At 30.1% G+C, this 26,196-nt stretch overlaps 1 protein-coding gene across 1 annotated transcript; it reads left to right on the forward strand.

Annotated features, from left to right (window-relative positions):
- Positions 1–980: 980 nt before the first annotated feature.
- LOC106680017 (arylsulfatase B) lies at positions 981–25,923 on the forward strand. Its single transcript, XM_024361624.2, has 4 exons — positions 981–1,090; positions 20,517–20,668; positions 25,410–25,569; positions 25,652–25,923. The coding sequence occupies exons 2-4, from the start codon at positions 20,570–20,572 to the stop codon at positions 25,906–25,908; spliced, it is 516 nt and encodes a 171-aa protein (XP_024217392.2). The 5' UTR covers positions 981–1,090; positions 20,517–20,569; the 3' UTR covers positions 25,909–25,923.
- The last annotated feature ends 273 nt before the right edge of the window (positions 25,924–26,196 follow it).

The raw sequence follows: 26,196 nt of genomic DNA on the forward strand, positions 1-26,196 counted from the left end.
GTTGTAGGGCATAGTAACGAACGGATCCCTAAAATATTAATAAACAATGAAACGACGAGTATACCAGTGAGGGGTAGACCGAAACGTAGATGGGAGGATTGCTTTCAAACTGATTTAGTAGATTTGGGTTTGGAGGGCCATCACTGGAAGGATGTATGTAGAGAACGATTGGTGGTATCGACATCAAACCATCGGGTTCACTAAGCCTTTATTATAATTATTATCAACATCTACACTACAATTGAGCTGGTCATATTGTATTCACAATTATGAATATAGAACACAACTCTCTCAACGTAATTATAAGCACTGATTACAGTTGTATTTGGATTTGTCTACGAGCATCAAACGGTAGGGAATTACTAGACCAGAGTGGGTTTTATAAAGAGAAGGTCTGTTAGATTTCTTCGCACTATTCATAACATCTACATATATTAATTATCTATTATTATGATCTACTATTATTTACTAAATAATTGTTGTAGTATTTAATAATGTTATTTATCTAGTAATATTTTTTAATAAATATGAGTGATAGCATCATTTTTAGTATTTCTATATACCAGGAGTGATGCTGCCATCTCAGCTATGAAAAAGTTTTTATCACTAGTTGAATATTTAAAAGTTTCGGCTCATCATATTTCCTACAGATCCATTGATTTGGAAGATTTGATTTTCTACTGAGAAAAGAATTATTAACTCAAAAATATGATGTATGGTCCTTGATCTTCGATCAAGCAACGTACTGAAATTTTTAGACCAAGTTTTTTGAAAACATGTCACTAAAATGTACCAGAATAACGCACATGATGCGTTTTACGAAAATGATGTTATGAAAAAATGATAGATTTTACTTCAGTAGAGATCTGGTCGGTTCAATATGAACAGGATGGCAACTATGAGGAAGGTCAGAATTCTCGACATGTTGGTCAACTAAGATAAGAAGTGTCAAACTGCTGACTGCTGCGATCTCACTTTCACCGAGCCTCAATGATCCCCTCCAAGCTGTGTGACTGCCAGAGGGTCAGTAGCTCTCAGCTTGCTTTAGTGGCTGTGTCTCAGAACCGTTTATGCAGTCATAATTTTACAGGTACGTCCATTTTTGAGATAAAAATTGGATTTCGCATCCTCTTTGCAGATTTTATTTTTCGTTTAGTTCTGACTCGAATCAATATTGTATCCTAAAACGTTATCAAAAATTGAAGCCGAGTTGCTCTTTTTGAAATTATTTTACAACGAAAAGTGGAAAAGTATTTATTTATAATGGTTTTTGCCAGAATTGATAAATTTAAAACGGGGTAAGATTATCTGCTCGATTCATAATGCTTACTTTTTTTGGACTGTAGATATCTAACAAATGCATATCTGGTTCGGTCTAGACAGGATTGTTGCATTGCGCCTTGATGAATCGTCTTGAGCTACTAAACATTTAATAAAGTCTTTTACTGACTTTGCTCTTAGTCTTAGTCTTTGCTGGATACTAAATGTCCGACGCAATTATTGGATTGATCTTTTATTTTTAATAAATGAGCTTGAAAATGAAGAAAACGTAATACCCCGGTGTAAATTTAAAATTCTAAAAATGTCATAGATTTATGCACCTTTTTACTTTATTAAATAAACTTAAGTTGTTAATAAAATTAATATATTAAGAGTAATTAATTTATAATACTTTAATCTGTATTACTGATTAGTTATCAGCATGATTAAATAAATAATTGAAGGGATTACGCTAAAAAGGTTCAGGCTACGAACTTTAGCCAAACGATTTTTAAGTTTAAGAAGCTTTTTTTTCTGATATAATATACCCGTTATAATATATACTATATAATATGCTAGCAACGAAAATTGTTGTGAATCTTAATTCTTAGAACTTAGTTCTAGTTCAAAATGAATCTTTATTATTTTTCAACCCATTTTAATGCAAATTTGATTTTATAATTTTGTTATAACCAAATACGTTTTGGAGGAAGTAAATTCGTCCTGTCTAGATAAAAATAGTGTAAAAAAATAACAGTTTTTTGTAACATTTTGATTAGTAACTTAGTCGTTAATTGATAAAAAATAAAATAAACCATTTACGGAATTATAGCTTGAGTTTAGTTGGTTTTTAGACTAAACATAACTAAATATCGCTCTACTTTGCTCGGAGATGGGAGCACTTTTTTAATTTTTTTTATGATCCCTTTCCTAGTCATACTGACATACAGGGAAGAGGAGCTATCTAGAGGATACCACCCAATCATTCTATCATCCCGATGGGGGGGTCAAGTTTTCATTTAGTGGGACTACCACAGAAATAAAAGTGGACCCCCCCAGGCAGGATTCAAACCGGTGCCGCTGCAGTTCCTAGGTTGCAAAGACCCACGCCTCAACTCCCTGAGCTACCTACGGCCTTTACATAGACCTTAAATTTACTTACATACATATATAATAGTTACAAATAAGATTGTTTTGATTTTATTTTGCGTTAGACGTATTCCAAATATAGTACCGTATAAAGGGATCGTTCTACACAATATCCTAAAGCTGTAAGGTTTTCATAAATTAAATCTAGTCACGATAAATCTACGGAATACGTCAATACAAATTCTGGGTTTCCTTTTTAGGAAGTTTGATAAGTTATTTTCTATAAAATTTTTCAGGTTAAAAAACTTCCAAAGATGTATATGAACTATTTTATATTTTTCTTCATTGTTGTACAACGTTTCGGATTAATTGTCCCATATCCATGCACCTCTATAATCCTAAAAATAATAATGAAAAGTATGGAGTAAATATAATTATATGAATTACAAATACACATATATGATATGGATGAGAATTGTTGATTATAAAACTGTGATAAAATAAATCTCAAAACACGGCACTGTGCGTATTTTTGTCCCTCCGTTAAGAGTGATTTCCGTGAACGAGTTTTGGAAATCTTGTCAAGTAAACAAACAAGTGAGTGAAGGGAAGTTGGTGAAAAAGTGTATACCAACGTTGAGAAATACTCTTTGATATTTAAGGCGTTCTTCTGAGTTCATGACCCGTGGTCATTGAAGTTGCGTGAAACGTAGCGTAATTTTTAAATTAACAATTTCGTTGCTTTATTTTTTTTAATTTTCGACCTTTTATTTTTTAAAACCTGGGGTAGTTTTTTAAAACAAAACCGTGTTCCAATTTTAGCCACTTTTTCAATATTGTTCGATTTATACTTGTCATTTTTGAAATATGGGGAGGGGGGGAAGTTATCTAACCATAGTGGGGTTTCTTTTTCGTAGGACCGCCAGTGAAATTAAAGTCATACCAGGCCGGATTCGAACCGGCACCACTGCAGTTCCCCGGTCGCAAAGACCTACGCCTCAACTCCCGGAGCTACAGACGGCCCTTGTTCGAATTAACTGATATGATAGCCATTCAGTGTTCCACAGCCTTTTATTTCGCGACACACCGACTTTTTTGCCAATTAGTAACCGACCTGGAGTATCCTGAACATGGATATGCAATAATTTTAAGTCATCAATATTTGTCAGTCAAAGCTTCCTAAGAACTTTTGGATTTCAGTCATCTCGGCGTTCCACAAGGTGCAGCCCTGTCTCCAGTATTATTTTCCATTTATACTCATATAATTGTTGGAGCCACCTACCAATTACAAGTATTAGTATTCTCAAATGATATTGCCGTCATAAGTAATAGCATAAATGTAAGGCAGTAAAACAATAGCTTAAATGCTCGAAAGCGTTGCCAAAAAATAGTAGAGGAACTGAAAAATTGTATTAAAAAGGCAAATGCAGATAAAACAAAGGGAAGAATAGACTCCCATTAAACTTTAAAAGTAAATTATCGAAGGATGTCGCCTAGTTTTAATTGACATTTGAGATTTTGGCGCACCTCAAAAATAAAATAAAATCAGTGCGACCGAAAGCATATGGACCAAATCCTTTCCTATCAACCTCCAAATAAGCAGTGCGTTTATGTTTTAAATTTATAAATGTGTCTTACCTCCAACCTAATCACATGGCGCACCACCGTTACCCATATTGCGAAATCTACTAGGAATAATTTAGAATCTTTTCGAAATATTATATTACGAAAAATCGTAAAAACTTCATTAAAGAAAAGAGGTAAGACGTCTCGGCGAAAATAAAGGATTTCGTTTCTGCAAGATATGATACATTTTTAGAGTGTGTGAAGAATATCAAAAATACTTACTTTTGTCAACTTACATTTTCAGGAGTACATCAATAGTTGGAAACTTCGAGAAATAATTAAATTATAGTATTTTGGTGTTGGTTAGATACCAAAATAAGTTAAGCTCCATCACCTAGTTATTGCTTTAAAATCCCAGAATTAATAAAAATAATGAAATGATAATACAAAAGTCTTCTTCAAATTCAATAATGCATTTTCCTGTAAAATGAGTTTTTCAGGAATATTTAATTATGCAAAAGAAGATAAGAGACAATGGAAAATAAAACTTTTAAAAGAATAATCATATATTTAAAGTTATTTGGGCAGGTTTAACCCACGTATAATCAGTTCACTTTTCTCTGTTTTTAAAAATTATTTCTTCTAAACTGTTCACTAACTTCCAGAACAGTAACCAAGTTCTAGATAAATATATTGCCAACGCAGATCTTAATTGGAACAATATTATTGAAGATACAGGGAATCTTTTCATTGGACTTTGAACTCAAAGCGGTTGATTAATTAGTGAGTGAATACAGATGATATTTTATTAATTGCTATTTACTAATATAAAAATAAAAAATTCAAATTATTGAGTATTGTCCCAACACTTTTTTAAGGGTTTTTTAAACGTTATATTCGTAAAAGTTAAGCGTATATTTGTCACACACATATTTAAAATTGTCTTATTCACGAATATCTATGAATTGCCTCTGAGTTTGGTTGCCTTATTTACTGAGCATGCCTAATGTTTATGCATCTCTCACAATGCCACACTATCACAATGATTAAAAATATCTAAGAAAGATAAATTTTCTATCTTCAAACCGATAGATTTATTCATATTACATGATTTTTTGAGTTTAACTATATGCAGTACACTCCCTAACCACTCAAATTTACTAGTTTCTAACCTTGCATCCTCTTCCATTCCTGACAATCCTCCGAGGCGCCTGAAAAGAAGATGGCCACGAGACCAGCTAATGTAAAATGCCATTGGGGTACTACCAATGGGTAGTTGCTCTACACACCTGTAACACTCCATTTTAACTAAGATCATATTTACTAAATGTATTATGCAATATACAGTTTAGCTAACACATTAGGGACACAGTTCCACAACTTCCTAATTATATCTTTTATATAAAGTAGAATTCTTAGTAAACTTTGAATTTTGATCCATTTATTAGCTGGTAGTTTTAAGGACTAAATTATCTCTTTGAAAATTCACTAGCCAATGCTGTGTGTAGTTATATTACAAGAGCCCTAGAGAAGATAAAAGGCAGTTATTTCACTCCAATTTTTGATTACTTTAATGAAAACTGTGTGTACTTACTAGTCAAAATTGATGAGTCTGCTTGTTAGTATAGGTAGGAGGAATAAAAATTGGTTGATGTTTCAAAAAATTAAAAAGAAATAATTTTTTATTCGGAGCTTTATATCTTATAAATTATCAATAACACTAGAAAACCTAAGAGAACACTATTTAAATTATAGTAAATTTGCTAAAATATGAGCCCTAATAGACATATTAACGTTCAATAGTTCGCGAGATATAACTTTTTGAATTCCAACATTTCAAAAAAAAAAAAAAAAAAAAAAGGCACTGAATAATCAGTAGTTAGTGAATTTATTTTGACAAATCTGTATTTCAAAAACTATTCGACTTACAGATGCCTATTAGCACTCAAATTAAAACTAGTTTGATGTTCTGTAAAATGGTTGATGATGTTTATGGTCGTAGAAGTTGTAGTTTTAATGATATTCGACAAAATAAATTCTCAAAATGTTGATTTCTAGTTATTAAATGGAATATGGTCCGGGTGCGGTCAAATAAAACTCAAATAGTAATAATATTTTACCACACCCGGACCATATTCCATTTATTATTAAACATTGATAAAAATTATTATCATAATAAAAATTATGACACTGTCAATCAGGGATCTTCCAGTTGATTTCTAGTTTGAACAAAAATTGTGATTAAAAAAAAATATCTCAGAAACCATAAGGCATACAGATGTCTGCCAGCATTGAAACTAAAGCCAGTTTAATGTACTAAAAAGTAGTGTATGATGTTTATCTTCATAGAAGTAGTAGTTTTTATGATATTTTCCAAAATAAATTCACAAAATATTATTTTCTAGTTTTTCGGATACACTTTTTGAAAATATAAAAACTACTACTCCTACGAAGATAAGCGACATAAACTACTTTATAGTACATTAAACTAACTTTAATTTGAGTGCTGGCAGACATCTGTACATCTTATAGTTCTTAAGATATACATTTTTATATTTTTGTCCGAATAACTATAATAACTAAAAATTCCGAACAACTATAATTTTGTGCATTTATTTTGTCAAATATCATGAAAACCACTACTACTACGAAGATAAACTACGTTATAGTACATTAAACTAGCTTTAATTTGAGTGCTAAAAGACATCTGTAAAATGAATGGTTTTTGAGATATAGTTTTCTCAAAATAAATTCATTTTTATGAAGTGTTGCAATTTAAAAAGCTATACCTCGTAAACTATTGAACGTAAATAGCTCTATCAAGGCTCATGTTTTAGGAAATTTACTCTACTTTAAATGATATCCTAGGTTTTCTAATGTTGTTGTTTTATTGATATTAAGCTCCGAATGAAAAATCATTTTTTTTTAACGTTTTGAAACAGACGCCATTTTTTATTCCACCTACCTATACTTGGCAGGCTTACCAATTTTAATTAGTAATATACATAGTTTTTATTAAATTAATCAAAACTGGGGTGTAATAACTGCCTTTTTTCACCTTTCAGAATAAGCCCGCTAAATGCTTCATTTTTTACTAAAATATATTTCCTCAAGTATGCTAGGTGTGTAACAGTGCTGGAGCAAACTTAATTGGAATTAAAACTGCAATTACTCACGAATTACTTCAGTTTTTAACTGCGGAAATGGAATCACATTTTTGATCAGTAATTTCAACTTCTCGATGAACCACTGTGATTGCAATGATGGTCCGAAATTATAATTACTATTTAAACTAAAGTAATCGCAATTATTAACTACAGTCAAATGTAATTGAAATTACTTCTTGCAATATCAATTGCATATCGGATGTTAATATTATACTGTCGAAGATTATGGCAGTAAAATTTACTAAGCAATAAAAAAAGTAGTTGTTTTTTAGTTTGTAAAATCACATGATTAAGTGACAAAATTGGGGTTCTTTCTTATCTAACAGTAGCTTAAGGCCATTGGACAGTGGTGGGTTGTGCGTGTGGCGGTCAGAACCTCGACACGCTCCAGTAAATAGTGACGCAGATTCGAATCCGGCTTGTGAGGCCATATTTTATATCGTGGTGTAATAAGTCTTGACCTTTACACTCTGGCTGGAGTAGGTTGATAACCTGCTGGAGACCCGACTATTCCTGCTTTAGTTACAGTAAATTCTCATAGCTCCTTATTTTGTTAGGAATAAAATCATCCTTAAAGAACTTAATGTTCTATATGTTGCCGATCTAGCCCGAATAAGATATCAGTCCTTCCATAATAATTTATCTAACCATTCAAACTCAAAAAGAAGAGTGGCTTCGAGACCTTTTTAATAAGTGGTTTCTTCTTAAATCCTTCAAGTCATAATAGCTTATACCATTCACTTATATTTTTAGCCTAAATAAAATTATGAATTTCAAGAAAGAGTTTTAGACTTCTATTTAGTAATCTGTTCACTAAACGCATGGTATGCACAAGAACTCAAAAGAAGTAGGTACCAAATCCCCAGACTATGAGGCTTACTTTTGGATTTTATCTGAGCAAACATATAATTAATTCGAAATTATTGCTTCATGACCGATTTAATTAAATTACCTATTCATTATACAATTCATGGTTAATACAACATTACTAAATACATATCAATGCAATAATAGTGATTTCAAACCCGTGATTTTAGTTATCAGCACCATGGCCCAATCGTCTGGGTTAACTCCTGGCTACATTCACTCTTTAATTAATTACAATAGTTGTCACATTCTTTAAATTATAATTATACTTGAACAAAAAATATCAAGAAGATGTTTAAAAAAATAAATTCGACTATAATATGATACTTGTATGAGTGGCCAACGTTTCGACCCACTCAACAGGTCTTTATCAGGGCTGTTGTGATTGGTGAATGTATTAATAATAATAAAAAAAAATTGAATTGGTGGTTGAATTTTTTGTTTATTAGTGTACACTTCTACCTATCACAACATTCCTGATGAAAACCTTCAGTGTGGGTCAAAACGTAGACCATTAGGTAATAAATAAAACAATTTTTTTTTCTTGATCATCTATCCGGACCATCTTTTTCTATTTCACAAACGGTAAACAAATTAATTAATCATTTATATATAACCAAATCTTGATCATTATCAATCACAATATTCTGGTAATTCAATTTAGGATTGTTTATTTATCGATATCATCTTCGGCTATATGTCAATACCTCTCGTATCCTGTTTTCTCCTATACTTCATTAGTGTATGGCTTATTGACCTGGCCCGTTACCTAAGGTTTCACCTTGAAGTGAGGCCTACATGGACATTCAGATAAAGCGCCCGTATTAATTTGCTTAAAAATGTCTATTTAAACTGATGTTATTGCCTATGCCTCTTAAAAAATATAATATCCTTTATCCAGATAATTTGGCCTAAAATGTCCTGAATTAGAAAATTGAATTTCAAGCAGCGTACACCTTGACTTTCATCAAACCGGTTCATTGGTTTACGAGAATGAAGAAAAAGAGGACAACAATAACAAAAACGGAATGAAATTTTCTAAAAACCTTAAGGCGCTAAATTAAATAAAATATAAATATGATAATAAATGAAATTGAAAAACATTTTTCAACGAATATAAAATTTTAATTTTTAATTTTTGTTTTTCTTATTTAGCACAAGTAACATATCGCTGTCCTAATTAAAGATTGTAACATCTCAAAAAATTGTTATTTTGAGGTATACACCTTAGCGGTAATATACGTATCTTAGCAATACGGTAATCTTAGCAATAGGGGTAAGATCAATACAGTTCAAAATTGTTAAAGCTTGAGATATTTTTTTTTTCCATAGATTTTATGACATATGCTTTACTATGATTCTGTGTTTTACTGTATAGATCTTATCCACATTGCTAAGATTACATGCGTATCTCAAAATAACAATTTTTCGAGATCTTACACTGTTGAACTGGGATAGCGATGTATCAGTTCACCATAATCTACATATCCAAACCATTTTGATTTTTTTTTTTAAATTGATAATTATTAGAGATGTCATGAAAGTATCTTCCCTATGGAATGAGGAATAGTTTATTATTCTAGGACTAGGTCTATTTAGAACAATTACAATTTTACTGGAAGATTATTGATTGACCGTGTGGATAGATGAATGGAATATGGTCCGGGTGCGGTAAAAAAAAAAACTCAAATAGTAGATAATAATACTATTTTATTGAGCCAACGTTTCGCTCCACGTTGCAGGGCTTCGTCAGGGTTGTTTTGACGGCAGTCAAAAATAAAGTCAGTAATCAATAAAATCAAAAATAAAGTTTATTTTTGACTGCCATCAAAACAGCCCTGACGAAGCCCTGCAACGTGGGGCGAAACGTTGGCTCAATAAAATAGTATAATTATTAAAATTATAATTTTAAATAAAAAAATTAAAAAACTGACTAAATACATAAACAACAAAATAATAAGGTAGTTGGAACTTAACTGTACAGCAGCGTACACCTTGGTGTACTTATACTACATTGGTGAAGTAAAAGGTAGTTAATTAGAAGGTGTTTAAACAAGGGAAGGGTAGGTACATGACATATGTTAGAGTGAATGGAGTTATGCATACTAAATTATGTTAACTGTGGTTAAACTTGTATAGTAAGAAAATAAATGCTATCTTATTTTATATAATATTATATAAATATTTATATATAGGAAGATGGTCAGGGTTGCGGTCAAAGGAGAAACAAAAATAGTTTACAACTATTATATTTTCCGACGTTTCGCCCCACTTTGTAGGGCTTCATCAGGGTTGTTCAAAGCAAACGGGTGAACAGTTTCACTATTCTAAAATATTAAACTATTTTTCTTTCTCCTTTGACCGCAACCCTGACCATCTTCCTATATATCAATTTTTACGGTCAACTATATATACATATTATTCTATATAAATATTTGTTTTATTCATCTTCCTGAGCTCTTAGGATCAAACGCATCGAGGAGGTATGTGTGACACGGATCCTTCGGGGCACTGCCTGCGGCTAAACTTGAAATACAAGTTTTATTATTAATTAGAAAGCAGTGGAACTGGGTGCAATAAAATTTCCTACCTTGACCTTAAAATGAATCACACAGATGATGTTTTCAGGGTCCAAGTTAAAGGTTGGACACCCTCAGGAGTTTTTGTCAGTCCTTCTTCGGAGGGGATCATTTTCCTAAAAAATAATGTTTATTTTTTTAATATATATCTTTCTTTCCTATCAGATCGAGCTTGCATGGTCATTATAACAATTAGTGACAGAAAAGAGGAATATGAAATAACCAGAAATCAAAAAGAGTAATTATAAATATAAATTTAAAGTAATTTTGTTGTTAAAAAAAAAAGTGTTGTAAACATTGTCCCAATGTATGGTATTTTATTTATGATATTTTTTTGTATTATCTTTTAAAATAGATCAGTATGCAGTAAGTTATAACAACCAACTGTATTTGGACAATATTGCTTACTGTCAAGAAAGAATTTCTCTCTCTCTCTCTCTCTTAATTGATAATGCAAGGTTTAGTCTCAAGCAAAAGACTCCCCTAACGATTCACAATGTTATATTGAAAAAATTTAATCAATAAAATAATTTAGCTAACAAAATAGTATATTAAAGAAATAATAATAATTATGTAATTGAAGAATGAAAGAAAGAAAAAAAAATTAACAAAAAAAATATGTATCGAGTTAATAAAATATATAATTAACTTCTAGGCTAAAACTGTAATAGATAACAATAACAAAATAAATAAACGCGTAGCAGAATGGCTTCGAGATGAAGTAAGATTTCCTACGTTGCAAGAAGCTACTGAACCTTAACTGTTGGTAACTGGGAATGGAAATTCATAAAAACGTTTTTTGAAGAATTGTCCAGTAATTCTAATTATAGTTTATGATGAAATTGACTCAAGAACATTCAAAATATTCTCAATGATGAGAATTTTAATTTCATCTTATAGTGCCTAAGCTATCACTTATGAATATGAAGACTTCATAACTCATCACTAACATTTTCTTTGTAATTTAAACCATTTTGTTTAGCAAGTGTCACTAGGCTAAAGAATTTATTTTTAAATAACTTCAACAGCATATTTCTGGTTTTATATAAAAATGGCGAATTCAAGAAATTCAGTATTTCCTAATATTTTTATTGGGTTTTTTTTACAGGAATATTCATTAATAATAATTTAGTTTTATTATATGAAACACAATCGTCAATGCTCCAGATTCTCGAACTTTTAGTTTTTTTATTGCAAAAAACGTTTTTTCCAAACCAAGGTAAAGTAGAAAATATACTCTTCTGAAAATTGTTAGATGTGCAATTTTTATATAAAAATGACGATGTTTGTTTCCGAAAATTAAGAAATGAAATCTCCTAGGGTATTGTCCCACCAAATTAATTCTTCATATTTATCTTCGTTTCATTTTATTACTACTCCCGAGACCTTCTTCTATCCCGCCGAGGAACTGAATCTGCTCCCTTTTCCTTTTGATTCTCTGTACACTTTCATAGCATATAAAATCAGAACGTCGTCGTGGTCTGCTATACCTTTATAGGATCCATGTCCTCTTTCATGGAACAGACATCTCAGCTATCCAGAAATATAAGAGTTCACAAAGTTGAAATTTGTCGTAAACAGTACTCTAAAAAACAGAATTATATTTTATATCTCTTGTATATTTTATATCTATTATATTATATGTCCAAAAGTTTTCTTCTTTTTCACTCGAAACTCCTAAACCCAGATACCTTGTCCAGAATGAAATAATCATACAGTAGACAATTTTAATGTATTTCCTTTTGTTTCATTTTTAGGTGATTTTATTCAAATATAAAATGCTAGGAGATAAAAAGCGAAAAAAGTTTAATTTTTTTTAGTATAGTTTATATTTCTGGAAAAAAATTGATGTTGTTAAAGTTAAAGTTAAAATTACTATTTAGCACTAAACAAAAATATATTAATAAAAAATTTTTTGGAATTTCTCCAAATATTTTTACTGAACCTCCTTTCTGACTATCATCGAAACCACGTAGTTAATTACTTTTCAATACATCATTTATTTTAACGTCACATAAACCATCTTTATCTTAGGATTATAGCTTTTTGAACTGATTTGAATGACAGGCTCATTAAGAGCAGATCTCAAGAGTTATAAACATTTATCTTTGACCTTTTCTATATCAATAACATTGCAATTTATTTTTAGTCTTGGGGTTTTAGATTTAGACAGAGGTCATAATTCCTAAATCCATTTAATTATAAATCTAGTATCATTCACTCTCCACAGGGAATCTGAAATGTATTATAATGGTTTTTGTAATGTATTCATAGCCTACATCGTCGAAAAATATTAAATAAATATAAATTAAATTAAATAATAAGGGTGTTTTTTTTTTTGTGATCACTACATCAACCATTATAGGCTTGATTGAGACAATCGTGAGAAGTTGAGGATGTCCATGCAATAAGTGTCTGTTTCAATAATTGGCCTTTTTAATGTTTTTTACTGCATATTTTAATATTTGTATTGCTTATTATGTAGATTTTTAGTAAATAAAATTCCGGGCTCCGGTAATTAAACAATAATTTAAAATGAATCAAATATTAATGAAAACCCTACAATAAAACAGTGTTGGGAAAGGTATTGCAATTACAATACAATTGCTTTCCAATTACTGCAATTTGGAACGCCAAAAATGAAATTACAATTTTGATTCGTAATTTCAACTAGCTTATGAATCACTGTAATTGTAATAATGGTCAGAAATCACAATTGCTAGTGGGGCAAAGGTGATCGTAATTACTGATTGTAGCCAAATGTATTTGCAATTATTTTTAAAACAACTACAATAACAATAAGAGGGAAAACCGATCCGTAATGGACAAAAATAACCTAATACTAAAAAATAACCTAATACTAAAATGAGGTTAAAAAAAGTAATATACTGGTCTAAAGCGATAGTTGTGCTTAGAATGTCCGCTTTCAAGGACCATATTTAGAAATTTCATGTTTATGAAAGGGAACAAGAAAAAAATAGGTTGATAATATTTTCAGTTTATTATGAGTATATTCTTTATTATCTTAACTAAGCTCTCAGTCGATCCGTACCTGCCTAAAGGAGTGGAAGTGCAGTAATCGGTATTTTATAATTTATTTTATTATTGTTATTTTATTTTTTAAGAAGAGACTATTTACTTAATTTACATGTTTTAAAGACATTTACGTCCAAAGAAACAAAACAAAAATAAAATGGGATATTATCACTATCTTTCTGTCTCTTGCTGTTTCTTGTAAATTCCTCTGGAATCATTTTCTTCGAAACCGTGGTCTGCAGTAGGACAAGGTACGAAGGAAAAAAAATCAATGTCGTGAAATTTGTGTGTAGTGAAAATCCTGTTTATTTAATTAAGATATTTTCGATAAATAAAAACATAGATGTGTTTTTAATTTTCTTTTTTTTTTGCCTTTAGGTGTTTTCAATCTGACAGCTCATTATTAACTTATTTAGTAATATTTCAATTAGATGCATATATATTTCTAAAATATTTATCACTGGTATTTTATACATCCACTCTGTTATGATCATGCATTATTTATTGGTTGTAGTTGAAAATTGGCCTTTTTTTTTTCGGATGAAAATAACCATTCGACCCCGATCTGTGAATAACAGGAAAAAAGTTTTGATATCGTCCAAGTCGCATTAAAATTTAATTCAATTAAACTTTAAGATATTTTTAATTTTTGGATGTAGTGAGAGAAATTATGAATTTCCATTAAAATATCAATTCTAGAAAGAAAAAATAAAATTATTTCTTACATTTATAAACAAAATAGAGGAAGTGGTGATTATAAGTGGTTATAATATTGGGGACGAATCCCAAAAAATGTTTCAACTCCTTAAAGGCAGTGAATTTAACAATTTTTTTTTCGATTTGTTTGATTATTTTATAGAGGTGTTTTTATGTAATTTTCAAAATGTTTAAGTCAAGATTTACAAAAACTCGGGGCCTTAAGTTTCATGAGCCGCAACTGGCCTTCTCGCCCACTTACTGCATAATCGACTCCTGGAGATGGAGGTTAATTTCAATCTGAGGTTGGGCTCAGAGGAGCTCAAAACTTGTATTTCTACCAAAAACTCGAATTTGAAATTAAATTCATTTATTTCAAAATTTAAATTTGTATTATCTACATCCCAAAACATTAATGTGAAATTAATCCGAAGGACATTTTGAACCCATCGATCGCTACCGTCTCCTTAGGGTATTTAAGATATATTGGGGACTACGATCAGTGTAATATGATAACAAAGAGACACTTTGGCCTCTTTTAAAAAGTATAAGGAGAGAGGGAACACAAACTACTGAAATAGTACAACAATAATTTTCAGCTCGAGGTGAATGGGATCTTCCGTCTTGGGACATCTTGGGAACATCCGAAAGAAATTTTTAGTAAAATTTTCTGGCTAATCATTTAAACGAATAAGATAAGATTTATTTTAAAATATATCTTACTGGCTGATAAAAAGTCGTATAGAACTAGAACACGGATCAATAAAAATGAACATTGGATATTTGTAAAAGAAATTTTTTACAAACGTTGGAAGTTTGTGTGTGTTTTTTTTTCATATTATAGTGACATGAAATTTTTTTTTTTTCTAATTCTAAAAACAATTGGCATTGGAACACCTTGGAATTGAAAGAAAAGAAATTTCTGTCTAAAAATAGATAAATTAAATAATTTAAATATTATATATAAGAGTGTAAAAGTAACCGGAGATTCTTTTATTTTTATCATTATTTTATTTTATTCATTTATTATTTCATGGAAATAGTTTGATTATGTTCATTTTATTTATCCTTCTATTTGTATATATTTTAAGAGAGATTTTATGTACTTTTTTTCTTTTTTTTTTTCATTTATTTTATGATCATTCATCACTATTACCTATTGCCCACAACGGTATGGCAGATTGTAGTATATATCAACAAATAAAAAGTTCAATTAAAAAAAAAAAAATTAATTAATTTATTATATTTTATCAAACCGGTCTCTCTCATTGCAACATAGCAATGTTGCTTTGTCTTACGTTTTATTAAACGTATATATGCGTTATATTAAACGTATGTTTCACATAAAAAGTAGACAAATAATTTTATCTGAATCTGATAAACCCACCAGTAGCGTTATAGGTTAAGGTGAGTTATAATTGTGTTAGGAATAAGAGGTCACTGACAACAAAGCTACACAACGAAATTGAAATTTGAATTTATTAAGTCAAATATAAAAGATAATTAATTAAATAAATAGGGAATGATTACAGGCAGGATTAAATCTAAGGATTATGAATATACATTTTCATGGAGGAAAATACCGCGTTTATGATAGTCATGGTGCATACTGACAAACCTGTGTTGATTTATTTTCGACATCTTTGTTTGAAATTTTCTTTAGGCCAGGTTTTAAGATCAATTATACCCTAAAATAAGAAAAAAATTTCTTCATTTAATAATTTACTAATAAGATAGTAAATGGTTTATGCGATATTAAGTTGTTAGGGTAAGCAGCATCCTTCATTATTTTTTTTTTGTATTCTAACCGAAATGATACTCGAATACGAATGAAAGTAAATATCTTATATTTTATTCATGAGCGAATGTTTGAGCCACTATTCACCCGAAGAGATGCTAAACATATAGTACTAGAGCCCAAGAGGAGAAAAAAGGCAGTTATTTCACCCCAATTTTTTATTACTTTAATTAAAACTGTGTGTACTTACTAGTCAAAATTGATGAGTCTCCCTGTTAGTATAGGTAGCGGGAATAAAAATTGGTGGCTGTTTTAAAGCGATAATAAAACTAATTTTTCATTCGGAGCTCTATATCTTAAAAAGTAGGAACAACACAAGAAAACCTAAGAGAACGTTATTTAAAGAAGAGTAAATTTTCTAACATATGAGCCCTAATAGAATTATTTACGTTAAATAATTTTCGAGATTTAGCTTTTTAAAAAGCAACATTTCACAAAAATGTTGTTTGGGACGTACTGAAAGATCAGTAATTAGTGAATTTATTTTGAAAAATTTATATCTCAAAAGTCATTTGACGTACAGATGTCTATTAGCACTCAAATTAAAGCTAGTTTAAAGAGCTATAAAGTAGTTTATGATGTTTATCTTCGTAGGAGTAATAGTTTACATGGAATTCGCTAAAGTATATTGATTTATAGTTGTTCCAACAAATTTTCATTTACCAAATTTATATTCATATGTGAATATCATAAAAACTACTACCCCTACGAAGATAAGTGTCATAAACTACTTTATAGTAAGTTAAGTATCCTTTATTTTGATTGTTGGCAGACATATGTGCGTCTTATGGATGTAGAGATATATTTTTTTTAAAAATCCAACATTTTATACGAACTAGAAATTAACATTTTGTGAGTTTATTTTGTCAAATATCATAAAAACTGCTACTCCTACAAAAATAAACATTATTAACTATTTTATAGTAAATTTAACTAGCTCTAATTTGAGTTCTTACAGTCATCTGTACGTTTAATGGTTTCTGAAACAATGTTTTTCATAAATCAAACTTATTGTCCGAACAACTATAAATCAATTTATTTTAGCAAATATCATGAAAACTACTGTTCCTACGAAGGTAAAGGTCATAAACTTCTTTATAGTCCATTAAACTAGCTTTAATTTGTGTGCTAATATACATCTGTACGTCACATAGTTCTTAACTAACTACTAATCTTTCAGTAGAATTTTAAGAAATTTTGCTTTTTAAAAAGCTATATCTCGAGAACTATTGGACGTAAATAGCTCTTTTAGGGCTAATATTTCAGAAAATTTACTCTTCTTTAAATAATGTTCTTTTAGATGTTCTAGTGTTGTTGGTAGTTTTTAAGATATAGAGCTCCGAATGAAAAATTAATGTTTTTTTAAGGTTTTGAAACAGCCGCCATTTTTGTATTCCCCTACCTATACTTGGCAGACTCATCAATTTTGACTAGTAATTACACCTAGTTTTCATTAAAGTAATCAAAAATTGGGGTGAGATAACTGCCTTTTTGTCTTCCCGGCTCTTGTACTAATAGCTTTTCCATTCTTCATTAAACTGAACAAAGGAATAAAATGATTTAATGCATTAGATAACACATGGTTCTATTTTTCTCTGAGCTCGCTATTAAATTATATATCGAAATAAATATTATAATATATATGTTCCAAATAGTACTAACTTTTAGTTACTAGTTTATGTATTAATGTCCCTTTTAAAAACATGCTCTGGATTATTGTGCTCCAATTACGAGGCAAATAACTTTTTATTTTTATAAGAATATAAACTTTAAAGCAGAATAAGTTTTCCTAAGTCAGCTCTAAACAATCGTTCTTGAACCCGCGTTCTCATGTGTTATGTAATGTGGTAGTTAGCGTCTTCAAGTTTCTTTTTTATCGGAGGACCATGTAATGCTTAGACTGTGCAGACGTCCTTCAAATAAAAGATGAATATTTAACATGTTTTCATGGAGTTCTGTTTAAAAATATCTTTTATAAACTTAAAATATTCATATAATTATTATTAAATCGATCAGATGATAAAAAAAGCGAATTATTAAACCGCTTTTGAATATGCATAGAAATATATGTAATCACTTCACTTTTTTGAGCTTGGTTTTATTGTTTAAATAAAATAATATTTATCCAAGTTAAGTCTCACTCTTTATTATTTCTTTAAATGTCCAACGGTTCAGCCAATCTGGCAAGCCTAAAGGAAAATCGTAAATATAAATTTACAACTCATCCAACAATTTAAAAACTTTTTGCAGGCTATACTCCGTAGATCATTAATTTCAGTAAAATCACCCTATTTTGTCACTTTTGGATTAAATTTTAAAACTTTTAATTACAGATTAAATTAACATTATAAGAGAGAAATAAGTAACATTATAATAGTGTTAAGTTAATTTGTAATTAAAAGTTTGAAAATATAATAGACAATTATTAATTAATGATTTGGGTAGAATAGCCTGCACAATATTTTAAATTGTTGAACGTGAGGTGTAAATTTAAAATTAAGATTTTGTGACTTAACTTAGACAATGCATAGAAATGTTTATACTTTATCAAGATTTATAGGTTTACTCCAGAACATACAAACACAGTCTCATAGCTGTGAACTGTATTAAGAAACACAGGAAGAAGAGATACTTAAAAGAAAATTCTGTTGATTTAATGCAGAATGCTCTTACTCACTGTTTTTCATGTTGTGATACCATTATTATGATTTTGGCTAGCAGAAGTTTTTATAATTACATACTGTGTTTTAAGAATTTATAATTTCTTAGGATATTTACAAATGAAACGGATAATTTGAGTAATTTATTTAATTCTCGATTTTATTTTGTGGAAGTTGATTATATTACCTTTTAAATTGTTGAGGTGAAGAAAACATTCAATTATAATATAAACTACCCTATATTATTTGCTTGCACAACGTTTCGGGATATTATCCTATATTCATGCGCTATTGTATCCCAACAATTTAAAAAAAAATTAATAGTTAAATTGGAGGATTCAAAATTTTCCACTTACGCCACCTGTTGATTGTTTATACAAAGTGATATACATAGTTGGTGGACATAAGCCCTTTTAAAAGTTAGACAATTTTCTTTGTATATAAATATACTAATTTTTTGGGAGTCCGTAGTTAAACCGGTTCCTGATTTGTAAGGAAGTGATACCCAAAAAAAACGTGGTTACCAAAAGTACTAACCAAAATGTAGTAAGTCAGGGTTGCAATATTTTCTTCAAATTTGACACAAATGTTTTTTTAGGTCAGGAAAAACGAAGAATTGCATTTGACCTGTCCGTCTGTCACGCGATTACAACCATATTGGTTGTTCGATTTTCTAGAAATTTGGAAAAAAATTTTGATTTAGGATCGAGGTAGTGGTTATTATAATGACTCTTTATCATAAAAATTCTGTTTGTTTAAAGCCTGTTCGATTTTGTTCAAAGTTAATTCAAATATTATTTACAGGCAGAAATTGAAAAACGGCATGGATACCGCCACTCCCACCCTCCATGTTAGCCTTAGTTTTCTGATTTTTAAAACAAATAATTATAGCGAGTAGGTTGGTCGATGTATAACATGTCACAATCTCATGACCCGCCTCGCTAAGACCCCCGGGGAGTGATGGTCCTATTACACTTTTGAAATATTAGCTTAAAACGGGAAGAGGAGACTTTAAGATAGTTTAATCGAGCAATATTTAAAAAGCGCCTGAAATTGAAAAACGGTATCACGTGTATTTTTTTTTTAGTAATTTTCATTTGTTAATTCAGTGCCACGAATGGTGGAGGAAAAAAAATTAACGAAATCTAATATATGAAACTCAGATCATAAAAATAATGGGTGAAAATTTTTGTTATGTTTTAAAAAATAAATTACAAAACTTAGTTTGGCGGAAATATTTTTGGAAACAACTATTTATTCAAAAGTGAAATCGCTTTGTACTATGGGCCATGGTATTTGTTTTTCTTAAACTAACAATCAGGAAGTTTGTTGTTTAGAAAAAAAATTACAATTTCTTCTTCACTGTTTAAAAAAAAAATTTGGAAAAGAAGTTTTATTATTTTGTTGAACTTCAAATTCATATTGCATTATGAATATAACACTGAATTCGGCTGAAGGGGGGTGGGGGCTATTCTTATTTAATCACAGTTTAAAAGGAAAGTCCGGGTTTACCCACCGTCCTTGGCACTGCCAATGACTATCGATGTAGCAATCGATAAATGTGAATAGATAATTTATTTAATAGCAAAGCTGAAGCCGAAGCACACGAACAATATATATTTTTTATAATTTAATATCGTTGAAAACTAAAGAAATAAACAAATAATAGTTGTATGCTTCATCCATTCCTTTTCTTACTTCAAATGCATTGGTTACACTGTACATATGCCGTGTGTAACTCTTCACTTGTGTCATCTTCCTGCTGATGTAATATTTTAGTACCTATTGTTGCTTCCAGGAAGACAATAGAAGAAGGATGATCGTTCACAACTAAGAGACGAGTGCTAAGTGATGGCACTTCTCTGCCTGTTCCTGCTCTGCCAAGTCGTCAGCCATGCCCTCGGCCAAAAGGACAAGCCGCACATCGTCTTCATTGTCGCCGACGATTTGGTTAGTTATTATAATTTATTTACCTTAAGTTATAGCCTAGAGAACTACAGAGGGGATTTGCCTTATAAGCAGTATAAAAACGAAATTCAAATAAGAAATAATTAAAGAAAAAAAGAGTTTTCAAAAAGAAAAATATAATAAATATAACTATCTAAAAAAGCAAGAAAAAACTACTTGGTGTAAGTTTCAGAGAGAGAAATACTTTATTTATCTATGCTGCCTAAATACATTAGGTTGCTATCTCACACAGCATACTTATCAATCCGTAATCGGACATATATAAATTACACATACATGGTATAATCAGAAAAAAAAAGAGATACAATAATAAGATATAATAAACAATTTTTTCCCCCTACAGTTTCCTTTTACAATCCATTTCGGTCTATACAACAAATACAAATGTTTCATTCATTCCTATTTTTCTTTATCATTTCTGCTCCTCCAATTTCACCCTTTCACAATTTTTCAATTCACCCGATCAACAAATTCACCCTCCTATACAAAAATAATAATGCTATACTATTTAATACATAACCAGCCAAAAATACAATCTATAAATATTTTTTAATTTATAAATCCAGATACATAATAATATAATAATAATGAAGGTCTAACGAACCCCAAGGTTCGATGATGATACCACCAATCGCCCTCTTCATCATCTTGTCAGTGATACCCCTCCAAACCCAATTCTACTAAATAAGTTTTAACGTAATCTTCCCAGCTACGTTTCGGCCTACCCCTCAGTTCAGTTCTTATTAACATTTTAGGGATCCGCTCGTTACAAAGCCCTACAACCTTACATGCCGCAGTGCTATATCTTGAATTATGTACTTCCCTTAATTCAATGTAGTGTAGTCTTCTACATTCTCACGTTAATTCGTCCTTTTTCGGTCCGAATATTTTACGTAATACTTTATTTTCGAAAACCTTAAAGCGCTTTTCATCCCTTAGTGTATGAGGCCACGTATCGTAGTGGAAAGATAATAGTTTTATAAAATCTATTTTTTTTAAGTTTTTGGATAGAAGGCGCAAGCTAAGCAGTTTCGAAATTGAAAAATAACAAATAAAATAGCATTTCCCGCATCAAATTCAGATACATAGGAAATTAAAAAAAAAAAAAAAACTGTCTCAGATTTACAGATAAATATCATATTTTGTAATTAATAAAATATAAATAGAAAAAAAATACAAAACAACTTTTTTGATGAGCCAAAAGTGAAATGAAACATTTAGAAAAATACTGCTATACTAAACAACCGTTAGTAAAATTATTATTTTATAATGCTGTATAAATATAATATTATAAATAATATAATATATTAAAAATACTGAAATACTAAACAACAGTTGATTTAGTATTTAAGTTTTTCTAAATAATCACTTTACTTGTGGCCCATAAAGAAATTTTCAATTGTTTTTTAAATGAATTACTTAGGAATCAAATAGAAAATAAATAAATAAAAAAGTTCACAATAAATACAAAATTAATTAATAAGTCTATGAAACTGTCAATAGCATATTAAATATTATCTATTTTTTTTTTTTGGTGGAACATCAACTTGGAGGAATAGGACCATGATTGTAATTAGAGATAGGATTTTCCTACTATAACATCTTTTGTTCCCTAGTTTTGAACTTAGCCAAACTTCGAAAGGAATTCTAATCATAAAAATAATGTTTAATTCTTCAACAACATTTTATGTTTGAACGACCGTCCGTCTCATAGAAAGAAGTGAGAAAGATATACTGACTATATCTATGTGTATAAGACTCATATATTTGGCACACTTTTTTTGTTTGTATTAAGAAATTTCACTATTCGCTATCTAGTCAAAACTTGTATTTAGGTGAACTTATTTCAGTGATTCTTACTCATCACCTTATTCTATCTACCTCAACGAATGTTTAGTACATATTTTAGGAACTATTTTTGGAAACAAATAATCTTTAATTTCAATACATTTTCGGAAAACCCAATGATTAGAAATGATTTACTCAGTAGTGCTGTAGCCTCTAGGAATCTCTATTTCTGATCAGATAAAATGCTCATCTTACCCAATTCTAGTCCTATTGACATTAAAAGTGACATTTCTACTTTTAAGTTACATTTCTGGGTTATGATTTAGAGTAGAAATAGAACATATTGAGGAGAAAAAAACAATACAATAAAATCCAACGTATAACACCCCCCCTCCCTCCCAGATAACGTATAACGTGTTACCCGATTTTATGAAGAGTTGAAGTGGCTTTACTCTTCCTTCCGTTGTAAATATTTGCATGCATCCTTCCTCTATCAAGTTATTCGTCCATTGTATATCTCTGATATCCTTCATATTAAATCCTCAGTGCATTCCCACAAGACCCGCTCACGGCCTTCAGACTTGTAGCTGCTCACCGAACGGCTGCCTTTGGTTGATCTTTCCTCATCCGTTCCTCTTCTCTATGGGACTCTATAACCTCCTTCATTCGTTGTTCTACTATCCTTCCAATCTTCAAATCCAGTATTTTCAATCACCTTCTGTCCTTCCAACTCCAGAAGAATAACAATTAAAAGCTTCAAATAAGATGTAAATAAATGGAGAGAGAAATAATATTTAACATAAATATTATTGGAATTTTCTTAATATTCATTATGGTATATAAAGCTATTCGTATTATAATTTATCTCATTTAATATATTTATTAAATTTATTTTATTTTTCATTACCTTTTATGTTGGTTTATTTATCTTCTGTATTTAATAGTTCTGATTTTTGTTTAAACTTGTAAATATGTATACTAACAGTAATTATACCTATTGTTTATCATTTTTAGTTTACTTGTATTTGATTCTTTTTCATTTTTTAAAGTTTTTAAATTTTTATTTGTTAGTGACTTTATGACTTCATATTATAATGACATATAGTTTTATTTTATTTGTTCTATTTTTATTTTATATATTCTGTTAATTATTACTTTTTATTTTGTATCTTATCAAATTCATAATTATAATCATATTTATGATGGTCTATAATTTCATTTTTTTAAATTTTATATGTTACTCTAATGCTCTAAAGCTTTATTCTGACACCTGTAATATTATTCTAAAGGGATCAGTCCCAGAATTAATTAAAAATATTATTATTACTATTATTATATCTAGGAAAATCCTACGAAGAAGCCTGGGAACTCCAAACTCTTTGGCAGACAATGACCTTCCAAATATGGGCCAATTATCCCCAAACCTCTTGTTCATAATGTTATCACGACTTGATACCCACCTAATCGAGGTTATGTTTTGAGTTCATGTTGTGAAAAAAAAAAAATACCCCTTTATAAGAAATCCAGTTTCATAGTTTCATGGAATCATTCAAAATATATATTACATATTATTTTAATCAAGTATTTGTACATTTTAATTCATTAGAAATTTTGAAAGACTAATTTCATTAATTTAGTCAGTTAATAAAATAATGTACCTCCGTAGCAGGTATACTAAAGAATCATAAGTAGAAACTGGATTTCCATGTCATTGCTTATTTTATTCTGTAGTGTAACATGTTTTAAAATACTATCTATCCGATTCACAATTTATGAAATAATATTAATGAAATTTAAAGTTGTGCAAAATTGCGCATTTGGACTAAATTTTTGTAAATTTAATATTTTGCTCGTTTTAGTCTAAATTAAATAATTTAAATTGTAATAGCATACAATTATATGATTGAACCACATTTTCCATAAACAAATACCAATATCTATCTATTTTGATTTCATTTTATTATTTTTTCCTTATCAAAATCATTGTTTGGAATAGATAAAAATTCATCTTAAAAAACCAAGTAAAGACAAGTGATGAATATTTCTGCTCAATATAGATTTAGGAGCGGCATTGCTCAGTGCTACTAAATCATTGTGCTACTAACTCCTAGGAGTAGTACGAATCCGGCTTCGAATCTGGCTTCGAATCCGGCTGACAGAAACTTATTTATTTTGTTACTGTAACCATCAACCCTGTGGGCTCGGGAGCCCTCACTGGGCCAGCAAGCCTCATAAAGTGGGTATACCCTTATTTAGAGAAAAATTCGCCTGCCGAGCATGATTCTGCCTAAATCACCTCCTTGCACAAGTGTTGGTCTAGTAGCAGTACTTCCTTACAATTAATATAATAAATCAATACAATTAAGAACTTGGTTGTTTCATAATCGCTCTTACAGTTTTTGGTTTTTTACTGTATGAAAATCCTGTCTCTAATTGTCACAGTTGATTAACTACATATTGTTTCAGAAACCAAAAATAAAGTGAAAATATATTTGAATAATAAACATCAATAACAGTTTAAGCAATAAAAAATAAGAAATTGTTGTTTCAGACCCAAAAAGAAAGATGAATTCCATAGCCAACAACCTAAACCGCAGTTTAATGCCATTATGGAAAACTAATATTAATTAGTGCCATTTATGCAGCTTTTCAGGTTGTTGGCAATGGCATTTAGTTTACTTTTTGAGTCTAAATAAATGTTTTGTTTTTCCCATAGCCTGTTGTTGACAACCAATATTTATCTGTTTTTTTGATTTTTATTTACTGTTCAGTAAGTAACAGCACTGTCTTCCAGACAAGAACTGCAATTAAAGACCATTTTTTGCTTAAACTATATAACATTCTACAGAGGATTCAACCAATTATTTCTCTTGTATTTAAAAAAAATCAATAATTTATGAATAAATTAAAGTTACTAATGGTGCCTTTCCTACAGGGCTGGAACGACGTTGGATTCCATGGATCTAGTCAAATACCAACACCAAATATAGATGCTCTAGCATATTCAGGGATCATACTAAACAAATACTATGTCACCCCCATCTGTACCCCATCCAGAAGTGCCCTGATGACTGGCAAATATCCTATTCATACAGGTTAGTGGCATTAATAAACAAGCAAGACCTTTTAGTATTATAAAAAAAAATCACTTTTACCGATACATTAAAATGGTTTCAGGAATGCAGCACTCAGTCCTGTATGGTTCCGAACCAAGAGGACTACCCTTGGAAGAGAAGTTACTTCCACAATACCTGAAAGAACTCGGCTACAGGACACACCTCGTCGGGAAGTGGCACTTAGGGTCCTGGAAGAAAGAGTACACGCCTACCTTCAGAGGATTCGAAACTCATTTCGGTTACTGGACGGGCCATCAGGACTACAATGATCACACTGCTGTCGAGAATGTAAGGGATATAGCACCTACTCTTATATAATATTGATTTTAAAAATTACGTGGCTGAATTTGGTCTGTAGACGTGAAATGTGATGTCTTCAGTTTACATGTATGTGATATTATGTTTTTCTCAGATGATGCCTGGATTGATTAATGTTGAATAATTGGTTATTTACTAGTATTTGAAAAACTTACTCATTGTTTTTAGACTCATTGTCTTGCAATAATACCCAAACAAAAATTGAAACCTTTAATTAACAAATTATGCTCTCATTCATTATTGGCACATCTGAGCTATGTAACTTGGACTGCTCGATAGGCTTTGCAG

Source organism: Halyomorpha halys, unplaced genomic scaffold (genome assembly GCF_000696795.3).
Source record: "Halyomorpha halys isolate HHAL.00 unplaced genomic scaffold, Hhal_1.1 Scaffold239.1, whole genome shotgun sequence".
Taxonomy (NCBI): domain Eukaryota; kingdom Metazoa; phylum Arthropoda; class Insecta; order Hemiptera; family Pentatomidae; genus Halyomorpha; species Halyomorpha halys.

Coding starts and splice junctions, on each gene's coding strand:
- LOC106680017 (XM_024361624.2), top strand. CDS start 20,570: ATGGCACTTCTCTGCCTGTTCCTGCTCTGCCAAGTCGTCAGCCATGCC. Junction 20,669..25,409: donor TCATTGTCGCCGACGATTTG/GTTAGTTATTAT, acceptor CCTTTCCTACAG/GGCTGGAACGACGTTGGATT. Junction 25,570..25,651: donor CAAATATCCTATTCATACAG/GTTAGTGGCATT, acceptor AAATGGTTTCAG/GAATGCAGCACTCAGTCCTG.